This window comes from Gambusia affinis, linkage group LG20 (assembly GCF_019740435.1).
Source record: "Gambusia affinis linkage group LG20, SWU_Gaff_1.0, whole genome shotgun sequence".
In the NCBI taxonomy this organism is placed as follows: Eukaryota; Metazoa; Chordata; class Actinopteri; order Cyprinodontiformes; family Poeciliidae; genus Gambusia; species Gambusia affinis.
Window position 1 is genome coordinate 18,153,036 of NC_057887.1, and position 25,706 is coordinate 18,178,741.

The 25,706-nt window shown below is 36.6% G+C and overlaps 1 protein-coding gene across 3 annotated transcripts in view; it reads left to right on the forward strand.

The window, feature by feature from the left end:
- LOC122823172 (zinc finger protein 385C-like) overlaps positions 1 to 25,706 on the forward strand; it is a 78,460-nt gene that overhangs the window by 26,141 nt on the left and 26,613 nt on the right. For all 3 annotated transcript variants that reach the window (XM_044102525.1, XM_044102528.1, XM_044102524.1), the window contains one exon: positions 14,680 to 14,955. In XM_044102525.1, coding sequence (XP_043958460.1) covers positions 14,680 to 14,955 — 276 coding nt within the window. The remainder of the gene's footprint in view (positions 1 to 14,679; positions 14,956 to 25,706) is intronic.

The window sequence follows — 25,706 nt, forward strand, 5'->3', positions numbered from 1 at the left end:
CCCACCTGGTTCTGAAAGGAGCAGGATGTGAGCAGATGGGAGCAGGAAGATCATGTCCTCCTAATATATAATTGACTGAATTAAGCTGATGACCTAGCTTAAATCTACAAAGTAGTGCACGTACATTTAATTTATGAAAAGATATTTTGTTGCCGATTAAAAATTTGCCGTCAGAAATACCGTTTCCCACAGAAACGGAAGTCAGTCACAGCTCTCCTTATGCATTGCTATGGGCAGGCCCCAATTAACTTGGGTTTAGTGACCATCTCGGATGTTTCAAGTCTCACTGGGGCTGTTGGACGACACTACACAGCATTTTGCCAACAAGATGGCATGCAGGGCTGCCTTGTCTGCAGCAGCCTCCAGACACATCAGTGATGGTGACAGTTGATTGGCTGCAACTCCTCCTATCTGTCTGTAGCACTCGTTCCCTCTGAACAACAACAGACAGACCCACAACTCTGCTCAAGACACCCACTACATGTCTGTGTGTGTGTGTGCATTGTTTCAGTGTCAAAACAGTGTTAGAGTGAACGTGCATATGTGGAAGCTTAAAGCCGGGCTTACTGGTGGATTAGGAACAGTTTTACAGTTCACTGTTACTGTGATGTTTTGTTTTCAGTGCAATGTCACTAAAGCGGGAGCGTATGGATCTTTGTGTCTTCTCAGATATGTACCAGCCAATCTAATTAAAGAGCAGGCATGTCAGAAACCTGCTCTGCCTCTTTGTTTAACATTGGGGCTAATCTCTTGCTACAAGAAGGTGTGGGGGCTGGTCTGCGTTGATGTGTGTGCGTGTGTGAGTGTGTTTGGGAATCCTGCCAAACCATCTCAGAAAACCATGTGTTTCATCTTTTACCTCACTTAGAGCCGTTTAACATCTTGTGTTGCTAATATTTCCATTGATCTCTGTGTTTTGTACCTAATATGTCACCAAAATGTGCAGTGCACTAGAAAATTATATGTCAATAAATTTTAAAGGGCCAATGTTACGTCACAGTGCACTGATTGCAGTTTTTTGGCCGATTGGCGATAACTGATCTTTAAAAAGCCTGAGCTGCTTGATTCGGATTTTGGTCTGAAATGTCACTAAATATAGCAAGAAAGTCGCTGAGTTGGTAACAGTGGGGTGACTATTGTTAACTGCAAACATGCAAACGTGATCTGGTGGGCCGGTCTGTCAGTCAAACCTCTCCAACAGCAGAGCAGAAGAAGACAGAGGTTGATTTTTAGACCTTTGCTGATGTAGATAAAATCGGCTTCACATGTAAGTGTCGGCTGATCACCAATGTCCGAAAATTAAGGAAATTGGCGCCGATAAAACTGTTTTCCAGGCACAAAGTGCCATTTTATAGAACAATCAAGTAACTTTATTATCTACAGTTATCATAAAAATGCTTATCTGAAAAATGATTTTCAGATAAGCATCAAAATTCTGCATCATTAAAATAAAGTTAGCAGTGAAATAAAAAACAAACAATCACATTATCAGGAGAAAACTGGGATAAAGAAAAAGACAGTGCTCTGCTACAATTTTACTAAAAAGAGTACAAGTTCTATAATTTATTGAAGAGGCTGTTTTTTTTCATCAAACCCGAGTTAAAAATTATTACTACAACCACTTAGGTACCTGTCCAAGGTATCCTACATGGTTTCCTCTCTCTGTCTACGTCACGTGTCAAACTCATGTAGCCCTCTAAATTCTTGGCTAAACACTAAACGTGCTTAAGTATTACATTATCAATCAAATCAGTGCAGTTTTTATCCGTTTACTGCCAAATTATATCGATCTGTGCCTCCAGTTTTTTGAGAAATATCTTGAAAATTCAACAACAAATTCCATCACATATTTTGTGGATTTTTATCAAAAATTGTCAAAAACTTTCTTACTTGTACTTAACAGCTGCCTCAGTCTTAATTGATGTTTGATTATAGTCTGTGATCCATACAGCGAGTAATAAAAAGTTGCATTTACCGTTATAAATAAGCACAAATATTTCCAAATCAGTGCCACAAATATTAAGATTTTTATTGCAAAAAAATCACAAAAAGCATCACAAAATCCTGGAGGAACTGAAAAGATGTTCAATAATACTATTTGATTTTAATAATTCATTGATATTTTAACAGTTTGTGAACTATTTTATCAATATATTCTGGCACAATCAGCCCGTAAAGAGCATTGATGATCTTGATTTGGCCCAAAACGAAAATGGGTTTGACACCCCTGGGCTACACGTTCGCTAAACGTTTCGTTCAACATTAAGTCCGTGTGGAGCGTCGCTGCCCCATGCTTCCGGTACCACTTCAAGGGAAGCAGGGTCTAAAAATATTCACACTCTAAACACCTCCCACTCACTTACCTAACACTGTGAATCACTGCATTATATTAGTGCAACATTTTGCACATGACCTTGTCTAGCGACACAGAGGACCACTCATACTGTGGGCTTCTGTGTAGCAACACGGCGCTCTGTTCTGCTCATTTCTTAAAGTGTGTTATTGTGAGGGTCAGGCCGTTTGAGCACCCTGTTGCCGTGTGTCTCCCAGTCCAGCACATTTATATTCCACTGAGCCGTCCAGGTGAGTCACGCATCTCTTAGGAATCCCATAAGTAGAAGAGCTCCCTTTTAAATGGATATAATTATGCAAGAATTGTTGGTATTTAATTCATTTATATTAAAATTAAAAATATCTCATACGAATGCCTCTTGCGTATTTATTTTTTGAAGTTCTATTATGTTTTGAATTCCTTAAATTATTTAGCACATTTTATGCTATATGTAACTCGTCTATGTTCGTCTCAGGTCCAGTAGGTTGACTTCACAAGAGACAAATTCAGGTTCATTGAATTTACTCTAGCAAGACAGGAAGTCAAGTTGGTGGTTTGCATCAGTCCAGCAGCTTCTGCACCTTTACATTAAATTAAATAAAATATAATTAATAACCCTAAACAAACTAGAGCTACAGTTAGCAGCAGAAAAATTAAACATAGCTAAAATGGACATTAATAATGATGAGTTAAAAATTTATACATAACATGGCAAGATTACTCATGAAACACTTTATATGATTAAATTTGTCTAAAATATATGTTAAAATATAATATTTGTAAAGAAAACACATTTACAGTTACAGAATGGCAACTGAAAAAAAAAGCAGTTGGTTGCTATGGCAACCGCCAACTGCCAAGAGCAGCATAACAGAACTTAAAACACCAGCAAAGGGCCAGAGAAACAACTTATTCACTAAACTAAATGTAGTCAAAGAATAAATAAAGAAATTTTTGACAAACTTCACGTCTGTAGTGCTGCTAAGATAAAGAAAATTTAACACCTGAAAGCTGTGGGAAAGCTAGGCTACGCCAGATAAGAGGAAATATAAATCCAGTTTGAGGTTTATTGTTCAATAAATAAGTAAAAATTAAGAAGGCGGAATTTAAAAGTGTTAGTAATTCAATCTCTACCTAAAATAAAGATATTTTTCCTGTTGGCAGAGTCTCACCCAGCAGATTCTAAAGGTCGGAGGTCGGTAAAGAGTCTTGATGGAAGAATATAAAGATTATTATCCTGGCAAGATTAATAAGATTACAACAACATTATGTCCTTGTATGATGGGGAAAAGCTAAGGAAAAAATTGCAATCACGATGGAAACTTTTAAAATTAGAGTTAGTATAAGAATATCTATAAAATAAGTGATCCAATGCTGGCTGATGGTGGCTAAAGTTTCTGGAATCAAATATCAGACTATTAAAACCCTAACTTTTCACTTTAACTTAAATTGATAACAGTGCCTCCAATTTCAAAACAAGTTAATAAAATTTAATGGTAATTCTGATGTGTCCTGGTTTCTACATGAAGACTGAAAACAGCATTGTCAAGTCTTCAAGAATATTCTCTTTGTAAAATAAAGGTGTGAAATTGTTTTGTTTGGTAAACAAATGTAAATATAACCTTCTAAAAGCTGTGGACCAACGATGGAAGTTTAGGTTTATGAATATTGTGTGCAAATTCAGTCTGGGTATCAATATGGTTACATTTTTGCTAAAGTCTATTTAAAATGTGTTTGTTGAAGCTGAAATTATTTTCATTTCTATTTAAAATGGCAACTTTAACTGCTAATAATTGAATCTTACTGTGTGACCTGGAAGATGTGAAAAAGTAAGTGCACCCTTACAGATTTATTCTGATTTGTGTTTCATAATCGAGTAAATTTTAATGTAAGGCAAAGATGACTGAAGAGAGTTATTAAATCACAACTTAAACGATTGACCACTTTTCTACACCTGCTTACTCCAAGAGCTCATAAAAACAGAAACCACTTTATAGATTGTGTTCTTGTTTTACTTAAAAGACGTATGTATGTCTTACTGATTGCTTTTGTTAGTGGCCTATTAATTTACAGGCAAAATGTTGACCAGCTCACTCTTAATTGCACTTTTAGCTAAATGTGATAAATTAATAAGAGCAGATTATAGATAACATAAAATAAAAGAATGTACAGAGGGACATGTGTACAGTATGTTTTCTTTTTAAATGAAGTGTAATTATCATTCCTTTTCTTCAACTCTTGTTAGACTTGTCCGTGTTTTCTGGTCTGGTGTGCAAAAGTATGTTTGGCCATTTTTTCTTCTTCTTCTGCACAAATTGCAGCATAATTGACATGCACTTTCCGTAGAAATTCTTTAGCGATTTTCACAGAGGATGTCGGGGTTGCCTAGCAACGCAACTGGAACTGTAGTCGAACTGTAATTTGCTTGTTCAGTGTTTATTTTGAGGACTGACAGCCAGGAAGAAAACACTGTTCTGGGATCCCTGGCGCTTCCTCTGAAATCTGCTCTCTCATCGCTCTGTGTGCAAGTTCTAAGTTGTATTCCTCCATGGTCCCGTCTTTCCACTGCTGCTATCTCTCGTTGATGTAATGGAATAGTATGGACAGGTGTTGTGGAGTGGGAACTCTTTCTAATGCCACTTCTCAGAGAGCACACGTTTGTGCCAAAACCTCCTGTCTGCAGCAGCCCTGCGTATGGGCAAATTTTCCAGGAAGTTTCCTTGATGGCAGCCGGGTTCAGACGGTCCGGGAGGATTAAAACCCTGCAGGGGCGTGGGATTTGTTTTGTCTTAATTCTCAAAGGCGGGTCTAAAACCAGGACTTGGTTCTCTGAAGGATATTCATAGGACACCTTGTAGTTATATGTGGCTGTTAAAGGTTCGGCAGCATTTGGTTGTATGGAGACAGAGGGGCAGAGTGTGGGGCTAAGCAGCAACGACAACAAAAAAATAGATATACTGTTACATATAATTAAGCAGCTATAAATAGAGAGGTGTCATCTAGAGCTGTGAGCCGCTGTTGAAAGTCCAAGACAATAATTCACATGCTGTCAGTGATTTTACCTTTTTATTCTCTCAGAATTTGGTTCAAATTAGATATTTTATTCCTTTAGTGAACACTGCAAAAGCACAAAATCATACAAAGTATTTTTGTTCTAGATCCTAGTGTAAATATCTTAGTGCACTTTAAATTAGGGCTACGTTCATAATTGGTTAGTCTGACAATTAATCACATAAAAAACTGAAACGTCCAACAGATTTTTCTAAAATATTAGAAATATATGAATTATGCAAATAACCAAATAATTACAATTCCTTTTTCAAATAAGAACATAAATATTTTACTGCCTAAAATGCGATAATAAAGCTTTCCTTTGGTGCATGTTTCAAACTGAAGGCCAGTGGGCCAAATCCGGCCCGCCGTAGCTTTTTATGTGGCCCTCTAGATCCTAGAATGAACACTAAGTGTGCTTAAATATTATGTTATCAATCAAATCAATGTAGTTTTTATCCGTTTACTGCCAAATGATTTCAATCAGTCCCTCCAGTTTCTTGAGAACTATAATTATCAACAAATCGCACCACTTTTTTGTGGATTTTTTCTAAAGAACTGTCAAAAACTTTATTTACACTAAACAGCTGTCTTAATTGATGTTAGATTAAAGTTCATGATCTATACAGCGAGTAATAAAAAGTTGTCATAAATATGTGCAAATATTTCAAAATTAGTACCACAAATAATTTGAATTTTATTGCAAAAAAATTACAAAAAGTATCATGAGGAGGGACTGAAAAGATGCTCAATAATATTATTTAATTTTAATAATTCATTGGTATTTTAACACTTTGTGAACAAGTTTTATCAATGCATTCTGGGACAACTGGCCCTTTAAGAGCATTCATGATCTTGATTTGGCCCAAAATGAAAATGAGTTTGAGATCCCGGATGCCGTTTTGAGTAAAACATTTAAAGATTTTATATTAAATGCAAAATAAATATTTAAATATTGACAGTTTTGGCTAAATTACTTCTGTGAATATGTTGTTTTTTCATCAAATAGCCTTTTTGATTCTGTGTACTCCAGTTAATTAATCGATTACTAAATTAGTTGACGATTAATCCAGTTGATTGTTTCAGCCCTACTTGAAATAAGAAAATACTAACTTACAGAGAACTTTTCAGCAAGATATAGGAGTTTGTTTTGAGTACATAATTCCTTAGTCTTGATAGAAAGTAGTACTTCTACTGCCAGAATATTTGACTTATGGCATTGGAAAAATGTCTTGTTATAAGTGGTCTTATCCACCATTGAATCTAGTACTTTTTTCATCAATATTAAGAACTTATTGACTTAAAACAAGCTCCTATACCTTGCGTATTTCAAGATATTTCCACTAGAAACCAACCAAGCCAAAAGTACTTGGTAGGATTAGCTTCTGTTTTGCTTTTTGAAGACCTCATTTGTCAAAGCGGTTTGATAAACCGGTTCACCCCTGAAAGAGCAGCACCTCAAGGTGGGGATCTCGTCATACAGATGGAGACAGCAGCTTGAGGGAAACAAGCGGAACACCTTGGCAGTTTTATAGCAGCCTGTCGGCTCGCGATCCACCTGGCTTGACTCTGCTTGGGTCGTTCGTCTCTGACAAACCTTCAGAAAACGTACATAAGTAATCAACAGTGAAGAAAAAATGTCTTACCAAGTATTTTAGGTCTAGTTTCTAGTGAAAATATTTTAACAAACTTGAAATAAGACGAACCTAACATGCAGGTACATTTTCACCAAGATATAGAGGCTTGTTTTAAGTAAACAATTCCTTCATATTGATGAAGTTCTTGCTTCATTTTATTTAACTTAGAACATTTTTTCATGTTATAAGTTAATTTATCTGCCAATAGAACAAGTACTTTTTTAAAATCAAAACTAAGGAATTATTTACTAAAAACAAGTCTCTATATCTTGGCGAAAAGTTACTTTTAAGTTATTTTGTCTTACTTTAAGTGTACCAAGATATTTGCACTAGAAACCAGACCAAAATTACTTGGTAAGATTTTGTGTATTTTCAGTGTGCTAGTGCTGTTCGTCTCTGACGGACCTTCAGAAAACGTACATAAGTAATCAACAGTAAAGCAAAAATATCTTATCAAGTAATTTTAAATTCAGTTTCTAGTACAAATGTCTTATTACACTTGAAATAAGACAAAAGTAATTAAAAGTTATTTTTATCAAGATGTAGAAGCTCATTTTAAGTTAATAGTTCCTTAATATTGACAGGCTATTCGTCTTGAAATCATCCGACATTAAAACTGGTACTTTATAAATCAATATTAAGAAATTATTTACTTAAAACAAGCTCCTAGATTCTGCTCAAAAGTTACTTGTAAGTTACTTTTGTCTTATATCAAGTGTACTAAGAAAGGTGCACTAGAAACAAATCCAAAAATACTTGGTAGGATTTGTAGTTTTGATGTGACTGTATAATTTTAAAAAATATTTTATATAATCAATGGGGATATTTTGTTACTGTGCTGCTGTAACAAATGAATTTTGCCCCTGTGAGATTCTAGTCTATAATGATTGATGATGATGTCACAGAGGATTTTATTTTATGAGCTGAGAAACAATCAGAATCAGCTTTATTCAAAAAATGTGTTTACAAAAACAAGGAATTTATCTTCAGTTCCACTTTGAAAGTTTAAACAGTTTGTGTCCAGGATGTGTGGGGTCTGCAGAGATGTTACCTGACCTTTTCCTGACCCCAGATCTGTAAAAGTCATGGACGGAAGTAGGTCAGCCCTGATGATCCTCTGTACATTATCGTCTTCCTACCAAACAAGAAGGATTAAAAAATAAATTTTTGATCAATTTATTGAAAAAGTACTTTTTCTGAGGCCTGTTTGCCAGCTTGTTGACATTTCCTTCAATACTGTGTAAATGACTATCAGCTGAAGTGACTGTCGCCTGCTGTGTGATGCTGTCTTGTCTCACCCGGGAGCTTCAGACAGGCTGATGAGTGACGGTATTTAAAGAGCCACAGGGATCCGATAAGTTGACCATTGAAATAACCAGATACTGAGTTCTTACATAAACCTACTCAAAGAGGTGACATCTTAGGTTTGATTACTTCTGTCAATTTATAAATGATTCTTTTTCCATCCAAACTTTACATAAATATAAGAATACACACTCACTAAAATGTGCTCTTCATCATATATTCCATCAGTTTTCAAAATGGCCGACATTGGAGTGTTGGGAAGATTATTTCAGAAGATGTTTGAAATATTTTCTCTTTTATTTTTGGAACATCCATTTTGTCCAATTTTCAACCATCTTCTTTCTGCTGTATACCAGTGACAGCAGAACAGTCCCACAGTATGATGGTGCCACTGCCATGCTGAACATGTGGTTTAAAACCTCACTTTGACTCCCAACAGTTACATTTTTAACTCGACTTTTCTCCAGAGAAATTTACTACTCGTTACAGTGATGATATAATTTTGCTTTTACAGCAAACAAAGTTTAATTCTTGCATAACTTTTTTTTTTTTTTTTTTGTATTGTTTGTGAAAAACCTGTTGTTTTTCTCCATTATTACTACTTTTTATTTTTATGTAACATTTCACAGAAATTTTGGATTTAGGAGGAAGTATTGATTACAACTGAAAATGTTCTGCTAAAATACCAGAACTTTACAAGTATAACAAAACTTTTTTTTTAAATTTTGATAACTGAAAACCATCAGTAACTTAATTTGTGAACATTATTGTTGTACATCATATGAAAGGGTAAATTTGAAAGATTTTGTTTGTATTATACTGCAAAAACACAAAATCTTAAGCATTTCTTAGTTTCTAGTGCAAATATCTTGATATAAGACAAAACTAACTTAACTTTTAGCAAGAAATATGAGCTTGTTTTCAGTCAATAATTCTGATAAAATAGTATGTGGGAAAAAATGTTTGTTGAAAGTAAAACATTCTGTGGAACTAGTTTGTTTTTTCCACATATCTTGCTGAAAAATTACTCTTAAGTCAGTTTTGTCTTATTTCAGATGTAATAAGATATTTGCACTAGAAACTAGGCAGAAATATTTAGTAAGATTTTGTGTTTTCACTTTTGAAGAGCTGGAATTTTCTCAATAGAAATGAATGTACCGCAATCAAAAATATAGCTGTGCTAATTTAATATGAAAGTTTTCAGTGTGCAGTGTCAGCTGCAGGTGGCTGGTTATGCTTGATTAATTTAATGTAATTTAAATTTATGCAGTTTGATTTGATTTAATTTAATTTAAACTTCTATAATTTAATTTATTTAATTATTTTATTTTTATTTAGGGCTGCACAGTGGCGCAGTTGGTAGAGCTGTTGCCTTGCAGCAAGAAGGTCCTGGGTTCGATTCCCGGCCCGGGGTCTTTTTGCATGGAGTTTGCATGTTCTCCCTGTGCATGGTGGGTTCTCTCCTTCCTCCCACAGTCCAAAAACATGACTGTTAGGTTAATTGGTCTCTCTAAATTCTCCCTATATGTGTGAGTGTGTGTGTCCTGTTTGTTTCTGTGTTTCCCTGCGACATGTTTGTACCGCGCCTCTCGCCCGGAGCGTTAGCTGGAGACAGGCACCAGCACCTCCCGACCCCTCTAGGGGACAAGGGTGTAAGAAAATGGATGGATTTTTATTTAATTTGCCTCTTAATAAAGTATTTTTGCATTTGGACGTCCCTCTCTGCGTCCATCCTGTCCACACAAAGGACTGGTCTGATGGCAGACCGGCAGGCTGAAGCGCCAGCAGCTACCAGCAGCTGCTGGCCTGCAGGCAACCTGTTAAAAGTTGCTTTATATTAGTGCTGCCGGTGCCAGCTCCAGCTGACTGCATGAGGAGTGAATGGAGCAGCTCCAGTTATTTATGTGCTGCGAGGTTTACACACTAACGGTTGGTGTCGGAGCACGTTGTTAAATATCAGCAAACACGACCGTCTGACTCCAGGCATTAAAAATCAGCTGGTTGGCATGTTTGAACCCAAATCGGTTTCTAATATATCATATAAAATGTACCCGATTGTGAAATAAACGTGTCTTAGAAGTTGAGATGTTATTTTGCTGGTTAATAATTTAACCATTTTTTTATATTTTAAAAATCAATCTAAATGATGTCAATATAATAATGTTTAATTCATTTAACAAGCTTTTGTCTGCATGTATTTAAAAGTACTGATTAAGTCATTCAGTCTGATGTCTGCTGGCCCCAATTATAATCAGTCTAGAAGGTAATTGTGATTTTTTTTTTATTCTAGAAAAAAATATACAAACACCCTCTATCAGAGAGAACTCAGAAATACTGCGTTTTAAAATATCGAGTGGCTTATTTTTCTATTTATATCTTCCTTTTTTATTCAGTAATAGTAGTATTACATTTACTGATACTCTCGTTTTGGGGGCTTTCAAAACATCATCAGTACATTGTCCTCACAATGAATCATAATTCTTATGTTACCTTTTTTATCCTGGTAACAAACTATTTAATCCATACAACTTGTCAATAAGGTTTAGATATGAAGAAAAAATATTTAAAGCTGCAATAGCAACATGGAACTGGAAGACATTTTAATATCCAAACATCCACAAAAATGGTTGTTTAAATATTTTAATAACCATTTGTGATGGTAGGACAGAAGGGTGTTTTTATCTAAAACTACCAGCTTGTGACGTAGTTGGAATCTGGTTGCTATGGAGATACGGATGAGTGGAGATTAGTTTACCTACGTTTCCATCCTAATTAAAGACAAACTAAGTTCTCGTCCACTCTTGTTTGTTTTAATTGTTTTCTTTTACTCATTTTCTGATTCATGAAGATAAGAAAGCATTTTAGAATAGTATGTTTGATTTTCGTACCTATTTGTAAAAGTGGGTAAAAGTAGTAGTCTTCTACATCATGCCTTATTAATAATCCATGGAAATGAGAAGTTGAATAAAAACATTTTCTTAGACTGCTTGAGCTTAAACTAAAAAAAATAAGTCAATTGTGATTTTTATTTTTTTTTGTTGTTTTTAGGATTTTCAGTTGTGGTGCAGTTTAAAAAAACAAATAGGCTTCTCTCAATAATCAACAAATCAATTAATTGCATAATAAATTAAAACAAACTCAATAATAGTTAAATAATAATAAAAGCTTTCAGTTTGGTGCTTTGGTCTCAACTTGCCCTTTTTGAAGGACGATTTTCTTTCTCGATGCGTCAAAATTAATTTAATTTGTTGTTTATTTATTTTGGATATTTAAAATGTCTTCCAGTAATACAATAACAAAATATGTTCTTGCATTATTATCTTTGCCAGTGCCATTATATTACATAAAAATGGTCTCAAAACAGCAATATTAGCGTTTATTGCAATAAATTCTGGAACAATTTGTCATCCAACAGAATTTGTTATTGTGACAGGCCTTAAAACATATATTTATTTTATTCCACTGAATAAACATCAGATTAAATCCTATTTTTCTCCTAAATTCTCCAAAGTGAGGCTATTCTGCTTCAATCCAACATTAACGAATTTTAAGGCATTTTGTGCATCTGCACCAGGGATGCCTCGCTTTGATAAGCGCCGTTGTGTTATTTAAACCTTTGTGTGTTTTCATTTTGTGCAGAAACGCGGTTATCATCCCCAGCAGCAGTCGCTCATGTCCCCATCTATCAGACTGCCAGGGCTTGATTCAGATAATTGTGATGATGTGCTGCGACTTTGAAGTCCGTGTCGCTGGTTGGGGGCTGATGAATTCCAACAAACACATTTACATTCTGCTTTCATCTCGACACGAAGCCGAATTTCCAGAGCTGCTAACGTTTTACCGATGGTGCTTCCTGGATGTGTTGGGGTGGGGGGAGGATGGAGAAGCCAGGGGATAAAATGTCCAACATGAGTACTTAATTGATTCCATTATCATATGAACAGAGGCAAAACAAAGAATTCAATCAGACTTTGGATGACATTTCTGCATTTAGAGCACAGCGGGTGTTTAGCTGCAGCTTGATTTATGCTGTCAGCGTGCCATAATTGCTCAGCCACAGGTAGTGAAGCTGCATCCTTTCACTAAGAAACATGTAACACATTCAAATCAGCTTTTATTATAAATGCAGACATGTAGGAACAATGTACTTCTGTCTGACTCTAAGATGTTTGACACATTCATCTGGAGTTTGACGTATTTTTGTCAGCATAAAGTCTGGAGAAAAATAAACAAAGTGGCCTTTGTATGCCTGCAAAATCTCATAAAGCTACCATTGAATATGTTAAAACAGGAAACTGTGCGACTCTGTTGCCCCCTTGTGGACGATTCAACAACTTACATACAGTTCCTATTTATATGTCTTGAACTTTTCCCCATTTTGTCACATTATAGACACAAACGTCAGTGTATTTTTATTGGGATTTTAGGTATTTGACCGACACAAAGTAGTGCACGATATTGGGAATGTTTTCAAAGATTTTTTTACAAGGAAAAATTGAAACGTTTTTGTAATTACCCACTAACTTAGTCACTAATTTAGTAGAGCCTACTTCTGTCTAAATGTGGCTGTTTGTGAAAATCAGGAAGATTTGAGATTTTGAAAACTAAGGAGAATAGCAGACAGGCTAGAGAAAATGTGGAAAACTTTAAATCAGGATTAGGTTTTGAGTGCTGGATAACTTAACATTTATACCAAATTTGATTTCTGATTTAATTTTTTTTTTCCTCACTTTTTTTTAAAAATTACAAATAACAGAAAATATCTTAAAATCTGTCTTATTTCAATAATTTGTTATGGGAGTTGACCTGAATACGTTGAAATGAAGAAAAGCCAAACAAGATGCCCGTTCTCTGTAGGTCAACATCACTCTGTACACCTAAAAAAAAATGCATATTTTCCAAAAATTAAATCTTCTAAAACATAAAATTCAACTAATTGATAAAATTGATTTATTGCCCAGCCCTAGTTTTAAGAAAATATCCCAAACTTGGAACATATCAGAGAGCTCTGCCCAAACCAGCGTTTGAAAATGGGGGAAAAAAAAAAAAAAAGACGTCTACAAAGCTAACATGGTGAAACGTGGTGGTGGCAGCATAGTGCTGTGGAGATGCTTGTCTTCAGCAGCAACAGGAAAGATAGTCAGAGTTGATGTTATAAGCTGAAAAAGACAAGAGTGGAATGGAAGTTTATTTTCCAACAGAACGACTAACTCTCTCACTCTTTGGTTACCTAGCAACTCACTCACTCTTTGGTTACCTAGCAACTCACTCACTCTTTGGTTACCTAGCAACTCACTCACTCTTTGGTTACCTAGCAACTCTCTCACTCTTTGGTTACCTAGCAACTCACTCACTCTTTGGTTACCTAGCAACTCACTCACCCTTTGGTTACCTAGCAACGACCTGTTGAGTGGCTTCCGGTTTCGCCACAGTGCCTCATAACTAAAGATAAAACCAATTCCCGGAGTGAAAGGAGAAAATTTGTCCGTTAGCTCCTGAGGAAATTGAGGATAAAACAGGAAAAGTTACGTCACCAGTTTGATGGTATTTTAGAAAATTAAAACTAACAAAAAAAAACTAATCAATAACAGGCCTGTCACAATAATCAATAAATCAATTATTAGCATGATAAATTAAAACAAACTCAATTTCCAATGGTCTGAGTTATCATTTATCTCTTTTTTTCTCTCTTTCTACCAAAAACTGGATGATGAAAGTCTTCAGTTTGGTCTCAACTGTGGCCCTTTTTTGAAGGACAATTTTGTTTACAGAGACTTCAAAATTAATTTTATTTGTTGTTTTGTTTATTTACTGTGGATATTTAAAATGGCTCCCAGCTCCAGTGTTAAATGTTCGGTAGAGTTTAATGTTTACTGATCTCTGAGAATGGGGTCTTGCATTATAATTTTGCTATTACCATTATATTATTTAAAAATGGTCTCAAACAATATTACTGTTTATCGTAATAACTTCTGGAACAATTTATCATCCTACAAAATTTGTTATTGTGATAGACCTAATCAATAATTATCAATATTGACTAATTTGAAACGCTTGTATTGTGATTTGTCTACATGTGCAAATCTGGTAGAGACAAACTGTAAAAGTTGCAGCAAAAGTTGATTTATGATTGACTCAGGTGACCTGAAGAAAAAATGCACTCCACACCTTTCAGATTATAAGAACACTAAACCATTTATTATGCTATTCCCCTTCATAGCTTTTATTTGTGTATCACATATGATCACCAATGATAAATTTGTGAAATATTTCAACAGGTGTGAAAACGTTTGCAATTTAACTATTATGAAATAAATCTTATGCAGATTTTTCCTTTCATCATTCTCATTCTAGATATTATGAAACATCCAAAGAAAAACGAGTTGATGGACAACAACCTTCCCGCCAAAAGTAAGGAAGGCCAGGAGGAAGACGAAGAGGAGAATGAAAGGGTGAGGAGGGTCAGGGTTGGATTTAAGGTCAAGCGGGAGCGTCGGCAGGGGAGCAGCAGCGCCACCATGTGCCAGGTGTGCAACATAAGGCTAAACTCCAGCGCCCAGGCGCAGATCCACTACAGAGGCAAGACGCATCAGAGGAGGCTTCGCCGACTAGCAAAGGCTGTCAGCGCAGGTAGGAGCACAGCATGAGGTCATCATGACGCTGGCTTGCTTTTAGAAATCTTTGTTGTCTGTTAGCATACTTGGGGTCTGCTGGTCATCAACATGTCTCAGTACACACTCACTTTCAGACTGCTAAATACCCGCTTTTACAATTTACAACAACCAGCATTGGACAAAGTTAACAGTTAAATAAACTAAAAACAAACAAACAAACAAAACCACATTAAAACACACAATGCACTGGTGATCCGTGGGGGCCCTCTAGTGGTCCGTGTGGTACTGCACGTAAACAGTCGTTTATTTGCGGTGACGTCAGCTAAGCGTGCGACGCGACTGCTAGCGTACTAAACGATTACTTTTAAAAGTAATAATGGATAACTTGGTTAAAACCGGGTCACTCACAAGAAAAACTGAAGCTATCAGTGGCAAGCAAACAAGGCTGGGACTATTTATATGATTGCAGGAAGTCAAACCTGCTGAGAGAATTGATGAGTCGTTAATGAGTGATTCGATTCTTTTGAACGTGTCGTGACTCAATGGACCTTACCAAGCTCCGCCCACAACTGACCCACGTGACCGCAAGTTTCCAGGCTTGATATTTATTTCTGGATTATTAATCAGCGCTTCCCTGAACACAGCGATGGTTGATTGACCAGCTGTACTTTGTGCTAGAGTGGCTAACACGAGTAACAGTTTAGTCCAAAGCCTTTTCTGCTAGGGTGACCAAACGTCCGTATTTCCCGGGATAATGTCCGTATTCCACGCCCTGTCCCGGGCGTCTCGGGATATTTTTAGAAAGTGAGGAAATGTCCTGTTTTTTGCAGGACCCGGTCCAACGTGTCGCGGTTTCTAGTCACAGTAAACAGTTGCATATTGATTAGCAGAAGATTTCAGCAGACAGTTGGTGTAGACGTTGTATCAGTACTGCTATTATGCTGTACTTAGCTAACGGGAAGCTCGTGTTTGTGAGACGGCCACCCACGTGACCACGTAGAATGGGCATCAGCCAATGAAAAGCGGCCCCTCTGGTAAGGTAGCTCCCGTTAGCTAAGTACAGCATAATGGTTGTACTGATACAACTTCTACACCTTGAAGCCTGTCTGCTACACAGTCTTACGTTAGCTAAATAGATCAATATGCAATGTGTACTGCATCTGACATGCACTAAAGATTTTATTTTGGCAGAAAAGGCTTTGGACTAAAACTGTTACTCGTGTTAGCCACTCTAGCACCAAGTACAGTGTATCAGGCCTAGGCACACTCAAACATTTGCCAGCAAACCACAGGAATCCCCGACTGATTTCAAAAGTAACCTACAAAACGATGAATGCCCAACTTACCCAGCTTTGTAAGAACAATAGGCATCAGTGATCTTGTCCACAGCTGTATTGATGTAGAGGGTGAGTGGATCTGCCTGTGACGTGGACAATGTTGGAGGCATCAAGTGGCTCAAAGACCTTTTTGATTTAATCAGAAAATAAATACAACTCATAGAAATCGGTGGGTAGTTTTATATTTAATAATGCAGAAGAGGATTTTTATTTATGCCACAGCAACTGAAGTCTATTTATCTTTTATTAGGCTTTGTAACGTTTGGGTTACGTTTGAGGGAGGAGAGGAGGCGGCAGAGTCATCAGGTCGATCAAAAAAAATACTCGCAACCACACTGGTACTAGAATTCCACAGTGTTATCTTTAATAAACGCACTCTTCAACAACCTTGTAATGCCCGGTTGAACGGCTGCTGTAGTATCAAAACATAAATAAAATGAACAGAGTCCAAACAACATGTCCGTCTAGCACGTTTCTCCCTCGCTCTCCACAGAGAAGCTACAGCGCATACGTGTGACGTCATCAGCTAGACTAGAGCATCTTAAAGAGACACCACAAATACGACTGTTACAGCTTCTAAATTAAAAATACCTCTAAAATGTTGTTAATACACACAACAATTGTTAGTAAAGAACAACCTTTTTTATTTCTATGTATTTAGCGTCATTGGAAGTTTTAGGATTCACACTTTGAGAATCTGTAAATAACTGAAAACTTGTAAATTTGTTCGGGGATCATTTTTTTCATTAGGCATACCTCTTCAGAGTTGTTGCACGTCAGGTAGAACTTTCTGCAGTGAAACATCTACGCAAAAGTTACAGTCTTTTCTAATAAAGCACCTGAAATTATGAGATGAGCAACATGTTGGGTTTTGTCAACTTGGACAGAAAATCTCATATCTTTGTGTTTGTTTGACATCACTCACGTTGGCTCAAAATGACCACAGTTTAATCATCAACTGCTCCATCCTGAACGAAAACGTTATGAACTTTGACAAAATGTTATTTACTGCAGGGCTGTTGTGTCATCAGCACTTCTTCTGCTGGGATCTGATTTATTGTATTCTGTTGAATACAGGGTTTGCTTACAGAAAAATTGACCGGATATGTAGAAATATGGCATAAAATTCATATTACGGTATATATTGTGACGTATGGCAGTCACAATATACGGTCCACCGGGGTTGCACAGTGTGCTTTTACGAGTTTTTTCTTTTCTTTTCTTCTTTTTTTTGCGGTTTTGAAAAGACCGTCATTCTGCCCCACGGTGCTTCCTCACTGTCTGACCGTGGCATCTGCTGCGCTCCTCCTGAGCATCACGCTAAGACTGTGGGAACCGGGAGGGTTAAGAAACGGGGTCCTTTGGACTCAGCGAACTCTTCCCCCTACACTGTAAAACATTTGAAGGTGGTATAACTTGAAAATGAAAGTTCACCTGCGGCCTTGAAAATGCAATTTAAGTCAACAAGAAAATAGTTTTTGATTTTAACTCAGAAATTAAAGTTTATTAAGTTAATTTAACAAGAGAGAAGTTGTCTGAACATTGTTTTTTAAGTTCATTAATCTTGAAATGTGAGTTTTAACTTAAAGCTGCAGTTTAAACCAAATAATTATTTCACATTTGCTAGAAAAAATGCTCTCACCAAATTAAAGAGCAACGTTTTTTTTTTATTCACTCACATTATGAAGTTAAAATAACAACTTATTTTACTTTAGACTATTTAAGTTTTGTTTCAAATTGCATGAACAAAATTTCTGATCTGATAATGAATTTTATTAGACATCTCAATGAATTCAGCTCAAATGTTTTACAGTGTGCACATCCCGGCGGGGTCCCATTGACCCTGCGTGCGCTTTTACCCTTCACTTCCCTGCTGTCTGACCGTGATATCTGCCGCGCTCCACTTGAGCATCGCGCTAAGACCGAGGGAGGCTAAACCTGAACCAGCTCCAGATAATTTACTTTTTACACCTGTCTTTTTAATGATCTCTTCTCTTGTGCTCACACGCTGCTTCCTGTTTGTTCTGCTTTGATGCTGAATGGTTACGTCATCAACAAACACTCCCGTGGTTGGCCAGTAGATTGCAGATCTTTATCGTAGGTCAAATTTCTATCATTTCTACCTATGCCGGATGTATCACTCGTTCCTACTAGTTTGTCTCTTATCTTGTTCTGAAATTAGAAATACTTCTTTTCATGGATTAACTTGTGCAAACTTGCACAAAATATTACAACTTGAGCCACAAAACTGGTAGAAGTCTTTTGAAATTTTCTTTACTTTTTTTTATATGTTAACTTTTGCAAACCATTATTGCACGCTCAGAAGGTAGCTGCTGCTCCAAACAAGGTTTTTCTGAGCACCTGTTCTGTTGAAGGATCATTAATCACCTCCCGCCAGAAACATCTGTGTCACTCTGCGTCTCCGACTGCCTTGATCAATCTGCATTTGGGAAAGTAAAGGAGTCTAATGAACAACTGGCCGGTAAAATGCCGCTTTTCTAATGCTGATTTATGATGCTGTCTATTGCTGTTGACTTGGCGCACTTATTTAGCTGCTTGAGTTTCACACGGCACAAAAGATTAAATAAATTCAAATCTACTGGCTAATTTCTCCCTTATTTGAACCTTATTTTGTCATCATGATCACATTATTGACTTTTTCTGTGTCAGATAATAGCCTTTTGCAGATCATCAGTCATACTTAACCTGCCTGACTGATTCCTGGTGAGATGGACAAAATATTGAGCATGCTTCTCTATGCATATGCCTGTGTTTGAACACGTTATTCACTTTAAGCTTTTTATGGAAGCAACTTGTATTTTTATAATAAACAAGACTTTTAACTGCTAATTTACATGCAAAATATCAATACTGGATGCTGTCAAAACTAAGATAATAGTCACAATATGGTTAGTATAAAAGAGCAAATAGTATTGACTAAGTCTTCACCTTTTAGAGTTGTTTTTGTTTAACATTTTGAATACTTTGTATCCTTTTTGTACCACTTATAAATAATGCACTACTTTCTGTTGGAATAGCTCATACAATCCCAGTAAATACATTGAAGCTTGTGTTTGCAACGTGACAAAAATGCAGACAAGTCGTCCATCCTGTTGGTCAGTGACTAAGAGAAAGGAAGCTCTAACATTTCTAACAAAGCAAACAGGAAGCAGGAAGTTCATTTTTGCTGTAAAATGCATCTTTCTTAAGTATTCCAATTGAATAAATATATATATATATATGTAGTTAAATTTTTTTATATAGCTTTATTGTGATTCTGGCACTAGTGGAGTGAGTTTAATGCATTAATGTCTTATCATAAAATCCTATGAAATACATGCACCAAAACTAAACATATTAAATTGAGCAGCTGGCTGCATTAAAATAGACCTTTTTTGCAATCTGACAATAAGTGTAGAACACATTATAATTAAAGTCAATACAAAATAACTTCTAGACTCCTTAAGTCACTAAATATCTACATTTGAAAATGTAGATGCAGATGAAGGTCACTTTTTAACAACCGATTCTGAAATTCAGTAAATTTGAGCATTAGCTACTACTTGGAATAAATTATTGCTTCCTTTACACATATATCATGAGCAGTAAGTATTAAATTATAATATTTCTGCACGGATTGCTAAAATCCCATGTGAATTCAAGGTTTCCCTCAGTGTATTATAAGCCTGGCGGGCCACCAGACTCTCCTTGTGCCCCCATCAGGATCATCATTATTTATTTAGTTAAGTCTTTTTAAAATATTTGCATTTTTTAAGACTTTATAGTTGGTGTTCAGGTATTAATCTTCCAGTCTTTCAATAACACATAATTATCAAGTGATATTTTCAAATTTCCTGTCAACTTTAAAAATTTTTTAACTGAAAAACACAACAGACAGCTGGACGAAAAACAGCCGTAAAAAAACCACCGGGCTTGTCAAGTTTTACAGGACAGTAACAAATGTTTTATGAGGCTTTTTATATGTTATTTTTACCTTTTAATGTTTTTATGGGAAAAGATTTAGCTACATAAAAACCTCCAAATAAGGCGGATTTTGCATTTTTCTCACTACTTTTCTTAGGCAGCCACTGTCTCTGCTGCTTATTTAACAGCTAAGACGAGAAAAGAGGACAAGCCAAGTCAATTGAGGTGACTGTTAGTATAATTCAGACTGCAGCAATGAAACATCTAATAATGCTTGTTCTCTTCAATCCCTTCTCACAGCTGAACCAGCTTTCCTGTTTTTTTTTTTTTTCAGCTTCTTCAAGTGATTGCACAAATGAAAAGAGATTTTAATAGACTTTTCTCACTGGGGGCCTTTTGAAAAGGGAATGGAGCAAATCACTTATCATCGTTCTGCTGAAGAACAGAACAGAGGCAATTTCAAATCACGATCATGTTTTTTTTTTTTTTTAGGTTTTGTGTTTGGATTGGTGGATTTAAAAATACAGGAAAGTAAAGAAATATTAAGACGTAATCTCTCAGTTGTGCTCCATTTCATGTTAATCTGCTAGCATCGTATCGTGTGGGTTTCATACCCCACTGACCCCACTGTCCGTTTGACATTTTCAGCCCACCTAATCTGTCTGAACTAAAAAACTCTGAGCTGCACGGTGTCTGATTTGGCTGTTATTGTGGATCTCCTGTCTGTGACCTTATTTTTATTGTTGCCTTGCAGTGAGAAGGTTCTGGGTTTGAATCCCTGCCTGGTGTCTTTCTGCATGGAGTGTGCATGCATGGTCCCCTGTAAGACCGTGCCTGCGGGCAAAGACAATGGGTGGATAGATAAAAATAGGGATTCATGTGAAATCAAGCATCACTTCCACTTTCAAAAGGTCATGCTTACATATGTTGCATCTGTGATGTCCTAGTTCTATTTTCTACTTCCCTCATCTGTGAAGAACCTTGGTTTGATGTTTGACATAAATTTAAAATTTGACAACCGGGAGGTCAAGCTTCTACCAATGAACATTGAAGACATATAGCCAAGGTCAAAGGCTATTATCGTCTCAAGGATCTTGCCCTTATATTATCATGGCTGGTTTATTGTAATCCATTATCTGCAACTAGTCAGAACGCAGCAGCCTGTTTTCTTACTGGTAAGAGGAAGCATGACCACATATCACCAATACTGGCTTCACTACATGAGCTTCCGGTCCCCTGTTGGATTAATTTTCAATCGTTGTTGGTTTTAAAGGGTGTTTTAACACCTGGTAGCTCGGTAAACTTGGTGTATTGGCTACCAAAATTGCAATATTTGTTACATTTTCAGCTGGTGCGGTTTGCTTTCACACTGCATTGTCAAATGAATGGTTGCTGTTCCCCTTCTCGCCTTTGGGGTCGGTGCACCAAGAACCACTGAAGCAAACACAAAAACCTCTGAAGAAGACATGAGCGCAATTTCTGTCTTTGCAAAAAGTAAACAAAATGGAATATTGTGAGATTTTAGTGGCTATAGGATTTCTTTTTTGTATAACAATAACCAGCATGTTTGTTTTGGTTGAATTTTGGAGCGGTCTCCAGTCCACTTGGCATTCACATATGCACGTCAGAGTTTACTTCAACCAAACTGAGATCCAGGTTTTAGACGAACCAGAGTTCGATTCACACCTTCCCAAACAAACCAGACTTTCTGAGTAAACATACTAGAGGTGAAATCATACTAACTTTTAGCATTTTAATGGTCCCAGGACTAAAGACTCGGCTCGTGGACTCAGGAACATCCTGCCATTGAGACAGACCAACCTCACCCTTTGAGAGTTTTAAATATTTTGGTCTTGGCTTACAATAACTTCCATAATACACCTTTATATTTATCTAGTTTTAATCTGCCACTCCTCCCAACCCCAGTAGGGACAAGGGTGTTAGAAAATGGATGGATGGGTAGTTTTAATCTGTTCTGTATCTTATTCTTTTTCTCTTTTTGTTCTTTATTATGTGCATGTACTAACCACTGTTGACTTTGGTCACCTTTGGTTGTTTTTAAAGTGTTTATGAATAAACTCTAACTTGATTTGATACATATTTTGTATCGTGTTGCAGCTTAAAGCATAACTACATCCTCAGATCAACAAGTATCGTCCCACATTTACAATACAGTGTGAGAAAAGGTGGTGCAGAACTTCTCCTTTTAGATCAGCGCTTCTCAATTCCAGTCCTCAGGCCCGCCTGCTCTGAATGATTTAGACGTGCCTCTGCTCCAGAGCAGCTGATTCAAATGACTGCATGACCATCTTCTTCTTCTTCTTCTTTTCTATTATGGCGGATCACAAGCAACTTTAAGGTGCATACCGCCACCTACTGTACATGAGTGTGTAGCAGCATTACTTCACATCTATTAGATTCTATTTTTTAATTTTGTATTCTTAACATAGATAAACAATGCTTTCCTTAATTTGTGAATATCTGTTATGTTTCCTTCATTTCCTAATATACCTTTAAGATTCCATTCATGCCCTATTCTTCTAACTATTCTCTTTAATTCTTCCCTTTCGAGTTCATATGACTTACAGTTCATCAGTATGCGTTCTACATTTTCTTTTTCTCCACATCTCTCACATTTATCACTATTTTTCCTCCCTATTAAATAAAGCATGTCATTTAAGTAGGTATGACCTATTCTTAATCTACTAATTATTATTTCTTCTCTTCTGTTTCTTTCATTAATGCTTCGAATTCGAACTGACTTTTGCACTTCATATAATCTTCTTCCTTTCTTATCTTCATTCCATATTTTTTGCCATTCCTCCATTTCTTTACTTTTAATAATGCATGACCATCAAGTGCTGCAGAAGCCTGTTAATTGCCTACAGATTCAATCCAGGTGTGTGGCAGAAGGGAAACACCTAAAACATGCAGGGCAGGGGGGCGTGAGGACTGGAATTGAGAAACACTGTTTTAGATTCTCGACAAACTTTCCACCCTGGAAATGTTGTTTTTGTGAATTATGACCTTGAACGTTGCTTACACCATATATAGTCATTTTAGCCTGAAAGGAGAAATCAAAGCTTTTTGTCTTCCTTAAATAAAATCTCACTAATGGAAAATTTCTTAAAAGTAGCTCTGCTGCAGATAGGGGTGTCAAACTCCAGTCCTCAAGGGCCGCTGTCCTCAAGGGCCGCTGTCCTCAAGGGCCGCTGTCCTCAAGGGCCGCTGTCCTCAAGGGCCGCTGTCCTCAAGGGCCGCTGTCCTCAAGGGCCGCTGTCCTCAAGGGCCGCTGTCCTCAAGGGCCGCTGTCCTGCAACTTTCAGATGTGCCTCTGCTGCACCACCTGAATGGAATAATTAGGTCATTAAGGCCCTGGAGAACTGATCTGCACAAGGAGGGGGTAATTAAGTCATTTCATTCCAGTGTTTTGTACCTGTGGCACATCTAAAAACTGCAGGACAGCGACTGGAGGTCTGGAGTTTGAGACCTGTGGCTTAAATGTTTTTCTCAAGGTTGACGAGGTCCTGTAAACTAAAATACATTATTAGAGACAATACTAGAGGTTAGCTGTGGCAAAGAAGAAGCCATTAGGGGCAGAGTTTCCAGAAACATATTTTACAGACATCCATCAACCTCATATAATCCATACAGCAGAGCAGCCTTGTTAGAGAGAAAGAGCTTCACTAATTTAGTGCTATTACTTTGTGCAGTGTAACAGGCTTGCAGCTATGCTTAGTCTAATATCTTTGGGGTGTAACAAAGAGATGATAAACCATGATTGTTTCATGGGACAAGGCGAAATTTTAGGAATATTCTCTGGAAAACTAAAGAAGGAAGAATCCAGATTTTTTTTTTACAATTTTCACATTTCCAACTTGTTTGATAAATTACTCAGTCCAGGTTTCATTTGTCCCCAAATGAAGGTTGTTCCAAATGCTGAAAGTGTTCAGAAATGATTTATTTTTGAGCTTGCACAATTAAGAATGAGTAATAAACAACTGTATCGGTCTCGATCCTCACAATGCGCACCCCGCCCCCCTCGTAAGAAGCAACGGCATTGGTCTCTTATTCCTTACAACGCGCATATTTCTCCCCCCCACACACGGTCCGCAGAAAATTTACAAAGGGTTGACCGGTCCGCTGTACTAAAAAGGTTGGGTACCACTGCTGTAGAGCACTTTGAACTACTTTGTTGCTGAAATCTGCTATACAAATAAATTTGATTGATTGATTAGCTAGTCTGTATGTGCTGTACAATGGCTTCTGGAAAAGACATGTTTTATTGTTGATTTATTATTCAGAAACCACTTGCTGCATTCTTGTGGTTGTGCAGGAGGCTCCACTTCTGCTTTTCAAAGATGACTGGTTGTATAATTGTGCATTAGTTTGCTGTCATTTTTACATGAGAGTGTAAACGTTGTGTTGGTTGTTGTGGCCAGCAGGAGCTTATTTGGATTTAAAGTGACAAGCGGTCCTAAAATATTGGATTTATGTTTGTAAACTTCTGCAATAAATTTCAGATTTGGGAACTGTTCTTATTTGTAATCTGCCAGATGCCGTTGCCATTTTGAAGCCTTTGTTTCTGTAACCTCATTCTTCCCCCACAACCTTTAACAAATCTGTAGTTTCCATAAGCATGGCAGGGGCATGCAGAGTCCACAAACAGCATCTGTGGGGAGTTTTCTAGATTCATGACAAGATAAAAGCTCGATGCGTGTTTCCAACATGCGATCGTTTCGCCTGAAGTCCTTTCTCTGCACGTTCCATTTAAATGCAACAGCCTGAAATCAAGTGTAAAACTGTCAGGTTTTGTCAGTGTTGTGTTTTCACACCACTTTTATTGAAGTGGACAAGGAGCCAGAGAGGAGCTCAGTGAAAACACAAGCTTTGTGTTAAATCTGTTTGATGATTTCATCTTCTACTTAGGGACAAAAACAATTAATAATCCTACAAAAAATATGTTTGACCTCAATCTGTACTCTGTTAAAATCTCACTAAATGTTTTCAAAAACTACTGAAGAGGAAATGTATATTTTTAAAAAATTTTTAAAACTTCTTCAGCCTGAAGTATTCATATGTTAATCCTTTAAAGGGGAACATGCATATCTAACTATGTTTTGAAATTAAACATTATACATTTATATAATTAAATGCTTCCTTACCCTACATTTTAATGGGGGTTTGTTTTTTATTATTGTTAGAGCTTGAGATGGGAGAATGATCGACAAATTATGTTTTATATGCATTATTGTTTTTTCGTTTTTTGTTTTAGATTAAAACAGAGATCATACTTAATGTGTGTTGGACAAATCATCAGTTATTTATTAGCTTTCCAAAAACAGCAGCAACAAATAAAATATCTTTTGTAATTTTAAAGAGAAATTCATCTTTTAAAGCTACTAAAGCGTAAAATGCACATTCACAAAAGTCCATTCAGTCACAAAAATAACTAATTTTCTTTATTTGATTATGAATATTGTCATTAAGCTCAACAATTGAAAGC